General features: G+C 41.1%; 1 protein-coding gene across 1 annotated transcript in view; it reads right to left on the bottom strand.

Moving 5' to 3' along the window:
• The window catches only part of ATR (ATR serine/threonine kinase), a 42,920-nt gene extending 30,492 nt beyond the window's left edge, over nt 1-12,428 (bottom strand). The window contains exons 1-13 of the mRNA XM_069864421.1: nt 12,293-12,428; nt 10,521-10,612; nt 7,922-8,065; nt 6,522-7,411; nt 5,606-5,793; nt 4,155-4,349; nt 3,707-3,933; nt 2,793-2,945; nt 2,449-2,647; nt 1,599-1,858; nt 1,012-1,202; nt 798-898; nt 303-474 (exon numbers count right to left, since the gene is read on the bottom strand). Of these exons, the coding sequence (XP_069720522.1) occupies nt 303-474; nt 798-898; nt 1,012-1,202; nt 1,599-1,858; nt 2,449-2,647; nt 2,793-2,945; nt 3,707-3,933; nt 4,155-4,349; nt 5,606-5,793; nt 6,522-7,411; nt 7,922-8,065; nt 10,521-10,612; nt 12,293-12,351 (2,871 nt within the window). The 5' untranslated portion in view covers nt 12,352-12,428. The remainder of the gene's footprint in view (nt 1-302; nt 475-797; nt 899-1,011; nt 1,203-1,598; nt 1,859-2,448; nt 2,648-2,792; nt 2,946-3,706; nt 3,934-4,154; nt 4,350-5,605; nt 5,794-6,521; nt 7,412-7,921; nt 8,066-10,520; nt 10,613-12,292) is intronic.
• Nucleotides 12,429-19,678: the final 7,250 nt, after the last annotated feature.

The raw sequence follows: 19,678 nt of genomic DNA, 5'->3' as shown, positions 1-19,678 counted from the left end.
AGCACTGGTACTATAACGCAAGAAACTATACTGTTCCTCTATTTCAGAATGACAGTAAGCATCTAGGGAAGAAAAAGCAAGGCAATACTGTTGAGGGGAGAGGACTGTGACAAAGTTAAAGATTTCTTATTGCTTCCTGAATGTTTGTAGGTGCTTGTTTTGCTGTTTAAATCATCTCTTTTTTGTCCTATGAGATTTCACCTTGTAAAATACTGTAATTTTTACCTTTAATACCATTTTCACAAAACACAAAAAGAACCTGAACATATGCCTTTATAAATGACTGATCACGTTGTTCTTACCTGACAGATAGGCTTCTTGTATTGACTGAAAAAAGCTTGCAGTTTTATGGACTTGGCTGCTGCCAGGGATCGAATTTCTGTGTAAGCGGCTCCAGCCACAGAAGCTGACTTGGACAACAAACAGTGGAGCAAATGCAAGAGGGCAAAGGGCACCAAATCTCCTTTTGATGCCCTTACAAAAGTAAGCACAAGAAAAAGAATTAAAAAGGAAAAAAAAATTGCTGTATTAATAAAATGACTTAAGAACATACAATTATCATAATGCAAAATGACTCATCACCGTATTTGCACAGCTAATCTGTACTTCCCATGACAGGGCAGAAAATAAGGAATACCCTAAAGCTTAGACCAGTTGCAAAAGACTGGAGAAAGACTGACCCACAAAAGCTGACCTTAAAATAAGTAATTTAATCTTACATTAACACTTGAGCAAAATGTAACTTTGCATCACAAACTGATGCTAGTTTACAACTGTCAAGATACCATCACAAATACCTTCCAATATCTCCTGTTGTGAGAATCAAGGTATCTTTAAGCTCGTTATTTCTTGATATTTTGGCATTTGTATAGGCTTCCTTCATTCTTGAGACAAACAGCTGCAACACATGACAACAGAATAAAAGAATATAACTGTAGTGTGTTTGACATAGTGAAACAAAAACCACAGTAAGTTAGGAAAAACAGTCACCCCCCAAAAATATTAATTCACCTCTTTTATGAATCCTTCTTCAGAGTTTAAGGATTCTAGTATGTTCTTTATGCAGTCACTGAAAGCCACTCTCACGTCTTTGTCTGGATCCTCCATCAGATTTAATAACGACCCAACAAGAATCTTCACACTAGGCTCATCAGCGTTAAAATCCAGATGTTTGCAAAGATGAGGTATGTTTTCTATAAAAGCTGAGTAGCATGGATTGGAGAGGAAAAGAAAATATATTTGTGATACTTTTTAAAAAACCTATTCAAGTGTGTGAAGCTGTAACACAGGTGAGCCATAAAACACACTATGGTTACATCAAAGGAATAAATATTGTCAAACCAGACAAGGTATTTAAAATTCAGATTTGATCAAGTATTACATTTCTATGTGCAGCCACAAACCACAACTAGGCTGAGGTAGTTTAAAAAGAGTATCAATGACAACATCAAACATCAGCAGTGATATCAACCAAAATATAGCATTTCAAACACCATTATAGCTACAAAAAAAACAATATAGAAAAAAGGAATGGAGAAAGGTACAGAAGCGATTTAGTACCTCCTAAGGAAGTGTAAAACATTAATAAAGTCACCTACCTAGCTTAACTGAACTGGATACTTTGTTCTCCAGGAGACTAAGAAACGGCTTGAAAACAGAGGCTTGCACAGAACAAGTTTTTTCATGAGCAGAAGTCACAGTAAGGCTGCTACATAAAATATCACAAGTAGCACGCTTAATGGCAGAGTCTCCCAAAGAAGGTTGTACACGGAATGTACCAGACAAACAGCAAGATAATTTCCCAACTATAGCAGCACAGGCCTCCTTGACTAGCTCAGACTCATCTTTGATTTGATTTCTGAAATGGAAACAAAAGCGAAACCATTTTAACAGATCGTTTACCTAGAAATTTGTATTTGTCTGAATTCTCTAGCTACACTGAAAGTACTATTAGGACAAGTCAAGGATCTGTCTTACTAAATCTTTTTTCTTTGCACATTATCGTTGTGTTCTATTAAACATTTGAGGTAGCACTGAGCATGGCGAGCCTGCCATGTTATAAAGCAACTGAAGGTTAGACACGAGAAGACACCAAAAAGTGTATACAAAAGGCAGAGAAATTGGAAGGATTATAAGAAACATATGGATAAATATCACACATATTTAGCTAACAAAGATACGTCCTTTCACCTCCTTAATTTAAACTTCTTAATAAGAAATTAGGTTGGTCTTCAGCTAACGAAGTAACTTGTATATTGACATGGTAAGCGAACACTATTCTATCAAACTGACATTGTCACTTACACCTATCCTGTTGATATTTTACAATCTCAGAAACTGAGATCTAGCAAATTGTGGATGAAATAGAAAAATGGTTATTTTTTTGCTTATACTAATCTGTCCATTTTTCTTACTGCAAGAAGACAGAAAAGCAGCATTAATACATACAAAAGAGCTTTGGGAATCACACTGCAAGACTGCACACTTGGTGAATGAAGCAGGAGAGAGAATCCTCTAACACAAGCAGCCCGAATTACTTCATGGGGACTTCGTAGAGCCCAGTGATAAATGGATTTTCTCCAATCCAGACAAATGTTTCTTGGGAAGAGACACAGAAGGGACACACAGTGTGACTGAGTTTGGGGTGCTAAAAAGAAAAAACAAAATTGAGCAGAAAATAACATAATGTAAACTTTTAATATCAATTATCATAATAGGGCAAAGGAAATAATTTTACTTTAGAACAATCATTCCAGATAGATATTGGGTTTTATGTACTCTAATATACTTACAGAAACTCTGCGCAGTTTTTTGACTCAAAACTATAGGAACAAAGCCAAATGCAGATGGCTTAAATGAAAAGTCATCAGGATGGGTGTAAATCCAGGGCAGAGACAGCAATCCACATAAATTATCAAGAATCTGATCGCTCAGTGGAATTTTCACTAGAGGGGAAAATATGAAAACATCAAAACCCAGATATCATGCTGTGTGCAGTTTGTAAAGCAGATGTACATTTTATGTTCTAAATTTGCTACAAAAGTTATTTTTTCCTATCAGGGATTAGTAGCACAGTTCCCACATGTTGGTATCCTATATTTTAGATGGATTATAATAAAGGGTGTAGTGCTACATCAAAATAATTTAAAACATTCATCAGACATTTAACAGCATGTAATGCATGAGCAGAAGAATGAAGACAGCTTCGGTATCTCTGGATTTGTATGACAAATCAGGAGGGCTTTGAGATTGCAAGTAAGCTGCACTAATAACACCACATGAGTCTCGCTGCTTTAAACAAACATGCAAGTATTTAAATTTTTGGTACGCTTCCTGCATGCTACATTTGCTGAAGCTGGTCAGAAGTTTGAAATCTGTGAATGAAACGGACAGTAAGGGATGCTGCCTCTGGGCGTTTTAACTTTAAAATTCATTTCTGCCTTACGCATATTCACTAGCCACATGTCTCCACGTATCCTCTTGTTCAAATATAACAGGAGAAGTACAAAGAATAGTGCACCATGTTTGAGAGGGAATGCAAAAGAAGCTCTCTAAACAGGGAACGCTCTTTTTTGTAATTTAACCTTTTTGTACAAGAACACAAGATCTATAATTTCAGTACCTCTGCCACACAGACCAATTTAGTCAGATGCATTCCTAATTTACAAATTCAGTCAAAGATGTATTTGTTTAAAGGATTTCTCACCTTGCACATACAACAAAGCATCAAAGATTTTCACTATTCTGTCAATCACTTGTTCTAGGTTAACAATCTGCATAGCAGCCTCCAACAAGTTTCTGCAGGCTTTCACTACTCTTGTGATAAAATCAGAGGAAATCCATGTAACCTGTATATTAACCATTGAATCCGCAGAGCCTGAAGTCTTCTTACATGAGTCCAAGTTATATGGATGACTTACATTCTGACCTATACTATTAAAATAAAAATGATATGATCAATGCAGCAGACTATTAAACATTTAATACTGCACTGCTTGTAAGCACAGTTAATATGAAAATATGCTTATTCAAAACATACAGAACTCACCCAATACTTGTAATGATACATGGGCAAGCATTAAAATAATCTACACAAACCATAACAACAGTCACAAGGAACCATTGGTCTCATGATTTCACCATGGTACCTTTACCTGGTAGAATTTTTGGGGGGAGAACAGTGAACTATGCACAAAGCAGCCAGTCGCAGAATTACAGCAATCCCTTCTACAGTCTGAAGAATATCCGCTGGCAGATTTTCTTTCTCAAGGATAAATATTAAGGATGCAGCTTTCTTTGAGATGTCATTCCATAGAGTGCTCTTCAATTTCATGTTTACAGGACAAAGTCTGAAATTTGACCACATCAATTAATTTCCAACACATACTTATTTTCAGAACTGATAAATTACCATACCAAAAACAGAGCTAATCCATGTCTGATATAGGACTAGGAAAATACCAATGAAGCTTTCGCTTAAATGCGCTTTTGGGGAGAAAAAGATACTAACTCTGAAGTATGATGCAAATCAGACTTATCTGAAAGGCTGTGAAGGTAAAACTCTACAATCCTTGGAAGGTCATAGTGACCACGGTGGTTCCTGATGACTACAAAAAGGCAAATGTTATGCCCACCTTAAAGGAAGGCAAAAAATAGGATCCAAGGACCTATAGGTGGGCAGCCTAACCTCGGTCCCTGGCAAGGTTATGGAAAAAATCTTCACTGAACTAATTTCTAGGCACATAAGGGACAAAAAAGTGACCAGGAACACCCAGCACATTTACCAATGGAAAATCACATCAGACTAACTTGATTTCTTTCTACTGTGAGACAGGTATCTCTGTGGGTAAAAGGAGAGCAGCTGACTTGGAGGATCTCAACTGGCTGAAAAACTAGGCTGACAAGATCCTTGTGAAGGCCAACAGAGACACATGAAAAGTCCTGCCACTGGCACAAAACATGCCATGTAACAAAACAATCTGAGGGCTGACTGGCTAGCAAGTAGCTTTGAAGAAAATGACTCAGTGAAACTCAGGAAAAATTGAACAGAAGAGCAGTGTGACCTTGTTGCAACAGCGGTCAACTACATGCTGAGCTGGATTACCAAGAGTGAAGGCTGATTATAAATGTACACCTGGAGTAGACCATGCTAGTGCCAGGTTTGAGTGCCCAAATACAGGAAAGGGATCAACATGCTGGTGCAAGTCCAAGACAATCAGAGAGCTTAAGGACAGCACAAGCAGAAGCTGAGATTACTGGCTTTGTTCATCTGAGAACAACCTGACTTAACCAGATCTGCTTCAAGCATGTCCAGAGCAACAGCACAGCCACATACATAATTCTGTGTGAATTCTTTCAGCTTTTCTGTTCTCACTGAGTAAAAATGAAAATAATTTGCATTGAACATTTTAAAAATACAGTTTCTTAAACTAAAGTTTGGCTTTAAAATGATCTGAGCATTCTGATGCTTCATAATATCATTTAAATATTTTCCCAGATCTTTCAATGTGTCTGTTATGAAGAAAATGCCTCAAAAAAAAGTTGCAATTTGTTGTTATTCACCAGCCAAACCACTGTAAAAGTAGTTCTTGAGCAAGTGTCATACTTTACTGGTGCAGGTGATTTCTTTGGATGCTTTACTGGTAGGCTTAGTCTTTGTCTTTTCTCTGGAACTTCATCACAGCTGTTGCTCCACCCATCGGCATCAGAAGTGTCCAGCTGGCTCTGATGAAGCTCCTGAAAAATTTCTTCTGTTTGTGTTTTTAATGCTGCATAAAGTGGACTCACCAGATACTGGAATGGACAAACAGAAGTACAACAATGTATGTTACGCCTTATTTCTTAAAGACATTATTTGTTTGTGACTTAGAATATAAGATTTCAAAATGTTCTGGTAAGTTCTTAAAAACCTTTCTGTTCAAAAATCTTAATTACAAGACGAAAACTCATTAGCAGTGAAGTTTCCTGCATTCCTACCAGCAAGAATGCAGCTGGTACAGCTGTTTCCCAGCTCCTGCCATAATACCTGGCTACCAAAGTCATCAAGACAGATGCATTAAGTTTAAGAGACAACAGATATGATACACATGCAGGTGTACTGGGTACAGGGAACACAGCACATCAACACTTCATTATTTTAATTCAAACCTTTCTGTCTGCCTGTCCAACAAACATGGCTAAAAGTATATGGTTAGAAAGTAAATGTAGCTTGGATGAAGAGGCATCACTTGTAAAGCTGCCCTTATTTGAGCGTGCCCTGCACCTTACCTCCAGGTTATACTAATATTGCAGACATATTCTTGTGCCTGCATAGCCTCTCAAGAGTTTAATACATCTGAAAAACATACAATCAATTGAAGAACTCTGACCTGCATGAATATGCAAAACAGCTGAGAAACAAGGAGTATTCATCTAATCATGCAATTAAAAATATTATTTCCTAGATTTTCTTCTTTACCCAGACACAGGTTTTTGTACTTTATTTACTCACATGATAAATACAGTTTTTAAAATTAACCCACCTCTTGTTTTTCCTGAGCTCCAAGCACATTCACAAGAATTCCACATATGGTACTGATATGAACTTTTCTTACTTGTAAGGCAGATTCATAGCCAGCTGGAACAAACTCCAGAAAATATTGCAGTATATGGCAAAAAGCAGCTTGCAGCATTTCAGACTGAAGACACTTGAACACATCACCTTGAAACAACACACTGAGCTTCTCCAGCAGCATATTCAAGTAGACAGGTTCAATATTTTTGTAAGAATCTACTTCAAAAGGCAACAATGTCCTCACCAACATCAAGAGTGGTTCTCCTAGGAGCTCTGATTCTTCAGTATCCATTTCAAGTGCTGACTGCAGAACTCCAAAAAAGACTGTGAAGAAAACACTGGCCAGCTGCTCCGGAGGACCTCCTAAATGAATTAATTTTACTAAAAACTTCACTGCCAAAGCTTTAACTTTTGGACTGCCGTACTCTAACAGGGAGCAGCCTATGCCCCAGAGAATAACATCTTGTCTTACAAAAAAGACATCTGCAACAATATCTGTCAGAATAGACATTAATATAACTTCCAAGCACTCTACACTGGACATACTCATCAGCTGCAATGGTACCAATCTTAAATATTCCACATTGTCACTTGTATCGCTTGAAAATCTCTTCACAGTCACTGGCCAGACCAGTACGTCTCCACAGAGATGCTTTTGTGCAACCCTTTCATGCAAGAAGATTAAGTCTTTGAAAAGCTGTAGCAAATCCTTTGTTAGTACTTCAAAAATCGAGCAACTCTTCATTTTAAACAGGAAAAGTAAAGAGCAAATGACGTTGCAGATGTTCTTGTGCAAGGTGTTGCAGTTTGGAGTTGCAGCAATTCGGAGAAGCCTTGTTATGATCCAGTTACTAAATTCTAGAACGACAAAAAAAGAAACAGCAAACAATCATCTGAGATAAAAATCAAAATCTCCTATTGCAAGCAACTTATTGAGAGGAGGTTGCTCATCAGTAAAACAGAAGAAAACTCCCTTAGATAAATGCATACAGACTTAGTAAACAGAGAGCCTGCACCGGGACATTTATTCAGCAGAGCTTATTGAAAGAGAAGAAACTGGGGAGTTCCAAACATTTCCTCTGACTAAAAAACCCTCAGCCAATGAATGAGTGTACAGGATCTCATCGACACAAACTGTGTAATATTACTAAGCAATGGTAATGAATAGACACTGTCCTGATTAAGTTTCTATTATCACAAGTGCAAATCAATTCACAATAATAACTAGATAAGATTAACTTTCTTACAAATACATAACACTGAACTTAAGAATCTGCCTTATCCACATTTTCATTCTTTGGTATGATCCTATTGCCAGAAAATTTAAATCCTGAAAATAACAGGCTTCAATATTTTCAATAAACTCACCAATGCAACTGCATTCAGTTTCCTTCTGATTTCCATCCACATTTACAAACATAAGTGGGGAAGATTTCATAATATGTTGAATAAAATCAAGCAACATTACAGAACTTGGCTGTGAATCTGTTTTCTTAATCAGTTCCAAAGCAACTTTAAAAAAAAGGAGACAGATTTCTCAATTAGCATTGCAACAAATGAACTTCTCACATATGATATGGCATTAAACCTGAATAATTGTGAGTGTGCTTCATTAATCCACAAGGATGATTTTGTGCTCGTAAACCCCCTATGTGAGGGTTCCTTCATACAGCCCAAACTGTATGAAGAACAACAAGTTACTTGGCTAAAATATTATTCATTAACTCTGCATGTATTAACACTTTGTTAGATCAGTGAAGAATAGCAAATAGTTAACAATTTAATTTTTAATCGCACAGTTTTCCCAAGGTTTATGATCTTAGTAGAAAAAAGCTCTAAGAATTCTTCTACATCTCCAAGAAACTAAAGTTTTTAAATGGTAAGTTCAGCAAAATACTAAACACATATATCGCTGTTGTACAGCTCCACTAAAACAGGTATTTGAATCACATCAGATTTATCCAAGTTCCACACAGTTGGTTAGCACGAGAAAAACTATCTCAGATTCAGACAGCAATTAACTAGAAAAGCTACATGGTAATGATAAAATACAACACGTATGTATTCAAAAGCACTGTCTAAAACAGATTGGCTTCTTGATTTTATTTTTATAGCCTTCCCTTTCAGGACTAGAAGGGAGTTAACAAAGAGTAAACTGAAGAGTAGTTCAGAACAGGCACAAAACTTAAAATGATCAATTCACTACACAAAATATCAATCTTACTGAGACATCTCATCTGCTGGATGAGGGAAAGGCTGTGGATGTGGTCTTCCTGGACTTCAGTAAAGCCTTTGACACAGTTTCTCACAGCATTCTGCTTCGGAAACTGTCAGCCTCTGGCCTGGCCAGGCGCACACTCTCCTGGGTGGAAAACTGGTTGGCTGGCCGGGCCCAGAGAGTGGTGGGAAATGGTGTGAAATCCAGCTGGAGGCCAGTGACAGGTGTGGTTCCCCAGGGCTCAGTGCTGGGTCCAGCCCTGTTCAATGTCTTTATCAATGACCTGGATGAAGGCATCGAGTGCACCCTTAGCAAGTTTGCAGATGACACTAAGCTGGGTGGAAGTGTCAATCTGCTGGAGGGTAAGGAGGCTCTGCAAAGGGATCTGAACAGGCTGGACTGCTGGGCTGAGTCCAGTGGCATGAGGTTTAACAAGGCCAAATGCCAGGTCCTGCACTTGGGGCACAACAACCCTATGCAGCTCCAGACTAGGAGAAGTCTATCTAGAAAGCTGCCTGGAGGAGAGGGACCTGGGTGTGTTGGTTGACAACCGACTGAACATGAGCCAGCAGTGTGCCCAGGTGGCCACAAAGGCCAATGGCATCTTGGCTTGTATCAGAAACAGCGTGACCAGCAGCTCCAGGGAGGTTATTCTCCCTCTGTACTCGGCACTGGTGAGATCGCTCCTTGAATACTGTGTTCAGTTCTGGGCCCCTCACCACAAGAAGGATGTTGAGGCTCTGGAGCGAGTCCAGAGAAGAGCAATGAAGCTGGTGAGGGGGCTGGAGAACAGGCCTTATGAGGAGTGGCTGAGAGAGCTGGGGTTGTTTAGCCTGGAGAAGAGGAGGCTGAGGGGTGACCTCATTGCTCTCTATAACTACCTGAAAGGAGGTTGTAGAGAGGAGGGTGCTGGCCTCTTCTCCCAAGTAACAGGGGACAGGACAAGACGAAATGGCCTCAAGCTCCGCCAGGGGAGGTTTAGGCTGGACATTAGGAAAAAATTCTTCACAGAAAGGGTCATTGGGCACTGGAACAGGCTGCCCAGGGAGGTGGTTGAGTCACCTTCCCTGGAGGTGTTTAAGGCACGGGTGGATGAGGTGCTAAGGGGCATGGTTTAGTGTTTGATAGGAATGGTTGGACTCGATGATCCGGTGGGTCTCTTCCAACCTGGTGATTCTATGATTCTATGATCTACATGAAATTATATCTTGAAAAGAGTAAGTTACCCTTATCATGATTCTCATTGATGTAAATGTAAAGACAACTAAAAATGACAATTTGAAGCATATGTGTTTTGTAATTACCAAGTTGTTGTTTAAGTACTGTAATAACTGAAGCCTTAACATGATTTAAGGAGTACTAAAACAAGGCTTTGTTAGAATGCTAAAATGAAAAATAAAGCTGTTTACAAAGCATTTCAAGTCAGAAAGACCCTGTCAATATTAAGACTTGCAAGCTATATTGCTCAGAGAACAATCACATGACATGATGCTTCTGATTTTCAATGCTGCGAGCATCTACATTCATGTACCCTTAGACAGCATTTTTCCTCTCCTTTTTTTAATTGTTTTACATTACTTCACATCATAACAGCAACTATTTCATCATGGAGGTTATTAAAACATAAGTCATAAAGGGTATTACATTCAACTACTAAATAATTTCACAATGGGAGTTTAACTCTTTTCTCTTTGTCAGGAATTACTTAAAGCAGACAACAATTTTAAAAGAGAGGGATGTAACACTTACCAACATCTACATCCGTAAGAATTCTGTCAATGAACTGGCAGAGTATTTGTCTTGGTTTCTGCACAACAGTCTTGTATTCTTCTGGGCTAGCACTAAAATTAGAAGCACATTATTTTGACATTACCAATTTTAAAATACAAAATAACTGTTTCAGGTCCATCTCGACAATGCAGTGTTAAACATTCTTGTTTTTTTCTTCTAGAATTTATTTTCTTCAAAAATAAATACAAATTGATTTTTTGTTTTTGTGACCAGCATATTGCCTGCTCCTCTTTCTCCTTATTCTTTAGAAGTTAAAGTTTTATAAAGTGCTTCAGATAATTAAATTTTGTTCTGCATTTATATTTGCTATATACCAAATCCACAGCTAAGAGGTTAAGGAATTTGTCTACATGCTAGTACCAAAACTGAACCAGCTTTAGCATAGAAAAAAAAACAAGAACCCATTTCAATTTTGGACAAAATCAAGCAGGTTATGGACAAGATTCCCAAGGATACAATTATGATTCTGGTTATGAAAAATCAGAACCAGGACTCACACAACTAGCAGTCTTATGGCAGTCAAGGCCAGCAGAAGGGATTGTCTAAAGGTGGAATTGGTTCTTATAAACTAAAGTCAAACTATGGTCAGCACCCAAGCTCTTATGACTGACAATCAATCTATGGACAAAACATGATGCTTATGACCAGCAGTCAAACTATGGACACAGTCAGGACACTTATGACCAGCAGTCAAGCTCACACAGCCTCAGAGGCCTGTACTGAGACCAGTGCTGTTTGATATTTGCATTGATGATATAGGCAGCAAGACCACAGATGACACCAAGCTGAGTGGTGCAGCTGTCACACCAGAGGATGGGATGTCATTCAGAAGGACATGGACAGGCCGAAGCGAAACTCATGAGGTTTAACAAGGCCAAGTACAAGGTCCTATACCCGGGTTGGGGCAATCTGCAATTTCAATACAGGTTGGGGGATGATGTGACGGAGCTGCCCTGCAGAGTAGGACTTGGGGTGCTGGCTCATGAGAAGTTTAACATGAACTGGCAACGTGGACTCACAGCCCAGAAACCAACCATATCCTGGCCTGCATCAAAAGAAGCACACCCAGCAAGGCAAGGAAGATGATTCTGCCCCTCTACTCCACTCCCATGAGACTCCACCTGGAGTCCCTCATTCAGTTCTTGAATCCCCAATGTTACAAAGAATATGGAACTGTTGGAACGGGTCCAGAGAAGGCCACAAAAACAATGAAAGGGCTGGAACACCTCTGCTACAAGGGTAGGCTGAGAGACCTAGGGTTGTTCAGTCTGGAGAAGGGAAGGATCTGAGAGACCTTAAAGCAGCTTCCAGTACTGAAAGGGACTACAGGAAAGCTGGGGAGAGATTTTTCATAAAGACTCGGAGTGATAAGTGGAAACGGCCTTAAATTGGAAGGGAGAAAATTAAAATGAGATATTAAGAAGAAACATTTTCCTGTGAGGGTGGAGAGGTACTGGCCCAGGTTGCCCACAGCAGTCGTGGCCGTCCCATCCCTGGGCATGTTCAAGACCAGGCTGGATAAGGCCTCGCGCCCGGTGCAGTGGGGGGTGTCCCTGCCCATGACAAGGATGGAACTGGACAGGCCTTAGGGTCCCTCTCAACCCCAACCACTCCAGGGCCCTATGTGACTGGGGCGCAGGCCCAGCCCAAGGGACTCGGCGCGGGGCTGGGAAGGGAACCTGCTCTCCGCCGCGTAGCCACACTCCGCTCTGGGGCTGGGCCCGCCCTACCTAGCGAGCTCCCGCAGCGCCGGGATCATGGAGGCCATGCCCAGCCCCTGCTCCGCCATGGCCGCGCTTTGAACGCGCCGCGCGCCGCGGGGGGCGGGGCCTGCGGACGGCGCCCGGCGGGACCCAAACCTCCGCCGCGAGCGAGCGCGTGCCGAGGTTTATCGCTTCGTCACCGGAGGGCAGCTCCGTGAGGGCCGCTCCTCGCCGCTCCCGGCAGCGCCCTCCTCAGGGAGCCTCGCAGCCCCATCCACTGACACGGCTGGGAGGATACCCTGAGCGGCCCGGAGCGAGCCCCGCTTCGCCCCGCCCCCTCCGCCCCGCCATTGGTGTCCTGGCCCCGCCCCTTTGCCATTGGCCCGTTCGCCCCCGCCCCTCCGTTCTGTGATTGGTCGGCTCGCCACACGCCTGCCACTGGCCACGCCCCCCCGCCCTGCCATTGGTCCGCTTACCTCTCCGCCCTGCCATTGGTCCGCTGGCCCCGCCCCTTTGTATCGGCCCCGCCCTTCCGCCCTGTGATTGGCCGGCTCGCCGCTTGCCTGCCATTGGCCCCGCCCCTCCGCCCTATCGATGTCCTGCTGCCCCCACCCCTGCCATTGGCCCCGCCCCTCCCCGCTGCCTTTGGCTCGCTGGCCCCGCCCCTTGTATCGGCCCCGCCCCTCCGCCCTGTGAGTGGCCGGCTCGCCGCTCCCCTGCCATTGGCCCCGCCCCCCGCTCTGCCATTGGCCCCGCCCCCCGCTCTGCCATTGGCCCCGCCCCCCGCTCTGCCATTGGCCCCGCCCCCCGCTCTGCCATTGGCCCGCCGGCCCCGCCCCGTTGCCATTGGCCGCCGGCCGCTCCCGCGCCGCCCCGGGCAGGTGCGGGGCCGCGGGGCGCTGGGCGGCGCGGCGGGAGGCGGCGGCGGCAGGTAGGGAGCGGGGCGGCATCGGCCCTTTCGGTAGCGGCGCTGCCGGGACGATCGTTCGGGTCGTTTCGCCTCCACCGCGCCGGGAAGGGGAGCGCGAGGGGGTCGGAGCCGCCGCCCCGCAGGGACCGCGGGCGCTGCGAGGGGTTCGGGGCGCCTGCTGCTGGTCTTGTAATCGCAGGAGGTTGGTTTTGTCGCCGACAACCCCCGCGCGCCGTTTCGCTAGAGATCCCGCCGGCCTTTCGTGGGACGCTTTGAGAAACACTGCAAAGCGTCGGTACCGAAAATACCAGTCAATAAACTCCTCTCCTTCTGTTAGCGTGGCTGGGTTTTATCTTGCTCTGTTTTTCGGCACGTATTGTAATGTTTTCTTCTAGCCGACTTTATAAAATATTTGTCTTTGGAGATTCCTGAGTAGAGAGAAACAAAAACCCGCGTGCCTTTACGGTGTTCGTTGGCGAAGCTTTGGTGCTTGAACTCCGTGGGGCATCTTGATGGAGCACCCAATGCAAGGACCTATTAATTAGGGTGTTAATTAAACCCAAAGTGGCGATGGTCACGAACCACCAGGAGAGAAGGGCTGGCAGGGAAGGATGGGCTCAGCTCCTTCTAGCCCTTGTGGGAAGGGGAAGGGGGAGAAGGAGGAGACGTTGGGCTGATCCTGGTTATTTTCTGGTGGGATGGTGGCCCAGGCCATGAGCTTTTTGCTCTTTTCATCTGGTGAGCCACAAAAATCATCCTCGGAAAGGAAAACCCAGCTGGTGTTGGTTGCTCAAGAATGGGAACCACGAGATATTAATGGTTGGACTCGATGATCCAGTGGGTCTCTTCCAACCTGGTTATTCTATGTTATATGTTATTTCTATGTTATATTCTGTGAAGTGGAACTTTAATGGTCCAGAAAGGTGACATACGTCTGACTTTTGTTATCACTGTTATTTTAAACACACGGTTTTCGATAAAACCTACAAAAATATTTATTGTGAAACCAGCGTTCTGAGTGTAAACTTTTAAGCCTGCGACAACAATGACGCTAAGAACGGTGTGAATTGCACGACTTGCTAATTTGATGTAGAGCTAACGTTGCTGTGTCACTTGTGATTAACTTAAGAAAGAGAGCAAGGTGTCCGGAGGGATCTGGGGACAGTTTGAGCAGGCTTAATATAATAATATATCTTAATATAATAATATCTATTTAGTTTTCCATCCGAATAAATGCAATAGACTTATTGAAACATAGGGTGATTTTTTTGTTGTTGTTAATGCGTAACCGGGGCACAAAAAGTGTTTTTGCCTGGAAGTCTCCTGAGCCAACAGTGCGATCTTATTAATATTGGTATTGTAGAAGTGCTTTCTTCTGTCATAGGTAGAACACTACATAAACTTGTCATGCTGTTTCTTTCCTTCCCAAGTATGTAGTTCAGGCTTTTTTTTCTTTTTTGTAATGATTATTTATAGCAATTCACTAAGGAGAGAGTTGCTCCCCATCCTTTACTGGGAGTGAAGTTAGGCTTTTTTCCTTTCCTCATTGTATAGCCTCTTCTGCTGCCTTCCAACCATATCATGAAGTTCTTCCTGCTGCCTTAGTCTACATTAGACTGTCTGTAATAACTTCATTGTGCTGCAAAAAAAAAAGAAGTCTTTCTAGATGCTTCCCATAAAAACGCTTTTGTGAGCACTCAGAAAACCTAGCACTCCCCAAAGCTTCTAAAACCCACCAACTGAAACACCTGACTTCATTCCTTGCCCTTCTTGAACACATTATAAGTGTCTCAATAAATTCATTATTAATCTTGTTTCTTCCTTAACCCTTTATTTTATATTTCTGTGTGTCTTGACCCTCAGGAGGAGGAGCAGCTGGAGAGAGTGACTCTCTTCTAATGAATAAGGTGTGCTTTGAGACCATTCTGTATCTTCTATTCCAATACAACTCTCATATTGGTGGAATGAGCCTTAGGCGTGCAGAGCTCGCAGCTTGCAGAGCTTGTGGGATGTTCATGCCGATAGGTAGAGCTAAGCATCGAGTTCAGTGTGTGTGTGGCACTACCAAGATTTCTGCCAAAGCAGATATGATTTCCCCTGTGCCCCAATTTGGGCAGTCGTGTTGCTTTGTGATTGCAGCCAGGGCTCTCTTTTCATGGGCTTTCATTGTTTCTTTACTACATACCTCTGCAGGTCAGTGTACTTATTTTGAGACGTTAGGTGACTTTGTCTTGAACCAGCAGGTCCCACAGCACGAACGTGTTGACTGTACTTTTATTCCTTCTGCTGCTGTTTAATTCTGAGGTAGAATCGCTGTTCTTGGAGCTCATCCACTCTGGATGTATGTGAGATGTGGTTAACGTGATGGCACTTACATCTCAGCTGTTTCTTGCAGGTAGACACAAGTGATTAAATGCACATATGTATTCCTTGATGCCTTAATTAACTGTGTAATATGAACGTTATACATGCCTGTAGAGAAGAAATGCAGCCACAATAGTGCTGGGAGCTCCTCCAAACTGTACTAGGTAGTTTCATGTAATATCAAGGTGTGCTTCTAGCTTATCGTTTGCATGGTTGTTCTAATAATGCCCAATATTCTGTATGATTCATTGATGGCTGGTTCATGTTTATAGTCATGGAAGTGGTTGTCAAAGTAGTTGCCTGACCTTTGAACGTATCGCATTGTTCCCATACACCATGAAAACCTGTATTCTGACATGCTCTATTTTTATCTATGCCTGTGTTACTTAGCCAACATTACTGGAGCGAAGTGGTACGGATTAAAATTATATCTCATCCTGAATATTGGTTTGATTTGAGGAAAAAAAAGTGAAAACTTACAGCAGTAAATGGTGATGAGGATCATAGTCAAGCCAGCAACCTAAAAGCAGAATATGTACGTTCAACTGCTAAGTAAAAACTAACGGGGAAAAAAGTGAGGAAGGAAAATATAAAACTTTAAAATCTACTTTTTCTATGTCTTTTATTTATCTATGTAATCTAGGCAGGTCCTAGTCCTGCATGCATTTATCTATTTTTTGTATGAATAAACCTGCTTACTTATTTAAGCTTATTGATGATATAAAATGAAACATGAGTCATTTGGAGAGATAGCATGTTAGATCATATGTTCTTTTAAACCTGTCTTTATTATTTATATAGTAGCAATGACTGTTTTTTACTTATCTGCAGTGTCTAACAGTAGACATAGTTGCCTGTATGTGTCTTTTTGTTACTTGCTTCTGACTTTCTAGAGTTTCTAGAGAAGTATTATTCTTGAGGCCAGTAGCTGTGGAGGAAAGTTGCAGAAATGTATTTATTACCAGCATCAGCGTTAAAACATCAAGACTTCTTGAGCTAATAATTTTTGAATGAGAGAAAGATACTTGAAATCTAGTTCCCTGAGACAAAATTTTGCAGAATCTTAAATGCTGATTTTAACAACAAGAAAAGCATTTAACTGTCAATGATTTCTTGGGACATTTTTTAAATGGTTTAATTTGCTTTGGAAATTACTTTTTTAAAAAAGACTTGTAGCAACAGTGATATTTAAAATCCCCATAATAAAGTGCAAAACTCTGTACTAGCCATGGTGGGAGAAAATTGTGCAGCATCTTAATTTAAAATGTCATTTAAACTACATTTGAAAATACTAACTGTTGGAATTATATAGGTTTTTCTTTTATTAAAGTATTTCTTCAGTGAAAATATGAATAACTGTACTAGCTATAATATTCATAGTGGAAAATCATTTTTCGAGAGAGATTTGATAAGAGGAGAAATAATTTTCCATCTGGTTTTGTGTTCCATACTGATTAAGACTAGAATATAGCTTATGCATGCGATTATTGGTAAAAATTCTGCTAAATGTCAACTGTCCTTATTCAATTGATGAGTGTACCAACCAATGCAGTGGAGGAGGGAGAAGGAGGATTTCTGTCCTTTTACCTTTTTTTTTTTTTTAAAGTCAAATTGAACCTATAAAAGTTGCAACAGTATTTGGTATCTTTCGGGGGAGCCTATGTTCTCAGTACTTGGAGCTTTCACTATTCTGTGAGCGTTGTGTCAATGGAATGGACCTCACATTAACCACATGTAATATGAGAATACCTAAATTTTGTACCCATACCCTTACATTTCACACTTCCCTTAGCCTGTGTAATACTTAGTTACCACCCTTCTTATTGCAGTAAACTAAACAAAATATTTTCGGTGTTCTCTATGATGTGTGAAATACTTCACATCCATGAAAACTGTTGCCATAAAAGCTCCAAAAATCACTAGGTTAACTGGAGTGTGATGTAGAAGAGGAGTAGTTATGGCTATTACATAGAGGTGTCCAAAGAGAGCAAAAGTAGTGCATCACAATAGCTCATCAGTGAGATTAGTATTGCTAAGCCTTAGGAATAAATTATGCATAAAGCACATAATGTGCTTCTGCATGCATGCTTTTGGTGTGAAAAGGCTATCAACCTACCTTCAGGGTTCTCTTGCAGATGTTTCCCTAATAATAATAGGCACTGGTAAAAAAAAAAATTATGCTGGATCCAGTATTACCCAGTCTAACATACTTAGTGTGTTCATCCTTACATCTTGTTAATAATCATTGGTAGAATGGACTGGTTAAAAACACTGCTGTGTATTAGAGCTGGAGTACTAGGCTGTGTGTATCAGCAAGATTCTGTGTACTTGAATGCTAATTTAAAGGATGTGTCTCCGCATGAGCTTCAGGCACTAGCAGGTTCTTCTCAAACCAGATGTTCCCTCATTGGTTTTTGTCTTCTAATGTTTTCATGGTTGGGAATATTTTTGTCTTGCTGACATATCATGCTCCTCTTCTAGCTCTGCATCTCCCTTTCTCCCATTTTGTTTCCACATGTCCTACCACTTCTCTTTGCACTGGTTTATCCTCTTACGCCAAAGGGCAACTAGATTCTGTTCTTGGGTATTCTCAGGGTAGGTCAATATTAAGTAGTATGAAGTTCTTTTCTATTGAGCCAAGTGTTTTACCTCTGTGATGTGTCTAGTCCTTCCAAGTCTGATGTATAGAATCAAGATATATTTAATTTAAAGTATTGTGGATTTTGCCAGTGATGTAGGTGGCATCAGCTCTTGACTCTTGATTCTGAGTTTTACTGTTGGGTAACATGGTGTATTTGGTGAGATGACAATTTGTAACTGAATATAAAGATATATTTTGCTTTATTTGTTGTCACCTCTATCAGCCACTCATTTATACGGGGCAGAATATTTTTCATGTCTCAAACTAGCAAAATGTTATAGCACATACATAAATATATTTAAATCTTAGCAATAATTCAGTTGGTTTAAAAGAGAGTTATCATGTGCTTAGAACTGTAATTACAGATAATTACTTCACTAATTCAAGTCCTGTTGGACAAATCCTCCTAAAAGCTGATATATTGTTCATCTTGATCATTGATACTTATGTATCTTTGGTCTTTCCAAAAGGATTTCCTTATTCTGCTTTTACTGTGTCTGCTGTTACCTGTTGCTAAACAGACATGGGAAATATGCACCCTTTGTAAGCTACAGTGTTAGAAACACTGTAATGTTTCAAATAAAGTAAAATATAACCTTATTAGCATGAACTAAAATGTGCATGAGGGTGTGCCATCACAAAGTGGGAATTTCCAATGTGTATATGGCAATTACTCTAACTTTTTTTTAAGTCTTTCTAATAAAATTAAGCCTGGCAAAACATCAGTTGCTTCTCACACTTTGGCAATGCTGTCTGGTTGAGCTTTTGCGTAAAGGTTGCATTAAAAGGGAATGCAATCTTGTTGGTTAGTAGAGATGTTTTTTCTAAAAAAAAAAATAAAACTGATGTGTACACCCCCAAAAATTTCCAAAACTGTTCAGATTTCCAAAATCCATTCTGCCTGAAACTCAAACCTCCCAGTTGGCTTCTTCGGCACGGGCAAGGTGGTTTGACCACATCCTACCAAAGCTGCTTCTAAAAGAGGTTTCACAGCAACACGAGCCTAACTAGGCTTATGTTGTCATGCCAGAGCAAATCCTACTTCTGGCACTCTGCTGTTTGTTTCTCTAAGGTGGCTTGCACCCTAGAATGGCTGCCCTCCTTTTGTGGTCAGAGACAGCTATGGGGCCAGCCGTGCTGGGCTTTCAATATAGTTCTGTCTGGTAGACTGACTGCTTTGGGGAAAACAGATGTTATAAAATCAGTTAAAGTGAGAGATGCACATATTTCTGTTGCATTCCAGAATTTCTGAAATATTTTTTTGTGGTGATTAATCTACAGAACAAACTCTTCTGTCATAGAGTTTATTCTTTAAGCTACCATTCTGCTTTTTACCAAGTAAATTAAGATCAAGGTGTTTAAACTCAATAGGATTAATGCATATCACTGCTTCTCAACCAAATAAGCATATGTTGGATGAGTAATTGGGTGCTGCTGTAGTCTTTGTGCTACCCAAATGCTTCATTAAGATGTCACTCCAGTTGTATTGCTTTCAGCT

Source organism: Phaenicophaeus curvirostris, chromosome 10, assembly GCF_032191515.1.
Source record: "Phaenicophaeus curvirostris isolate KB17595 chromosome 10, BPBGC_Pcur_1.0, whole genome shotgun sequence".
Classification (NCBI taxonomy): Eukaryota; Metazoa; Chordata; class Aves; order Cuculiformes; family Cuculidae; genus Phaenicophaeus; species Phaenicophaeus curvirostris.
Note: the sequence above shows the minus strand (reverse complement) of the source record. Positions and strands in the feature narration are given on the sequence as shown.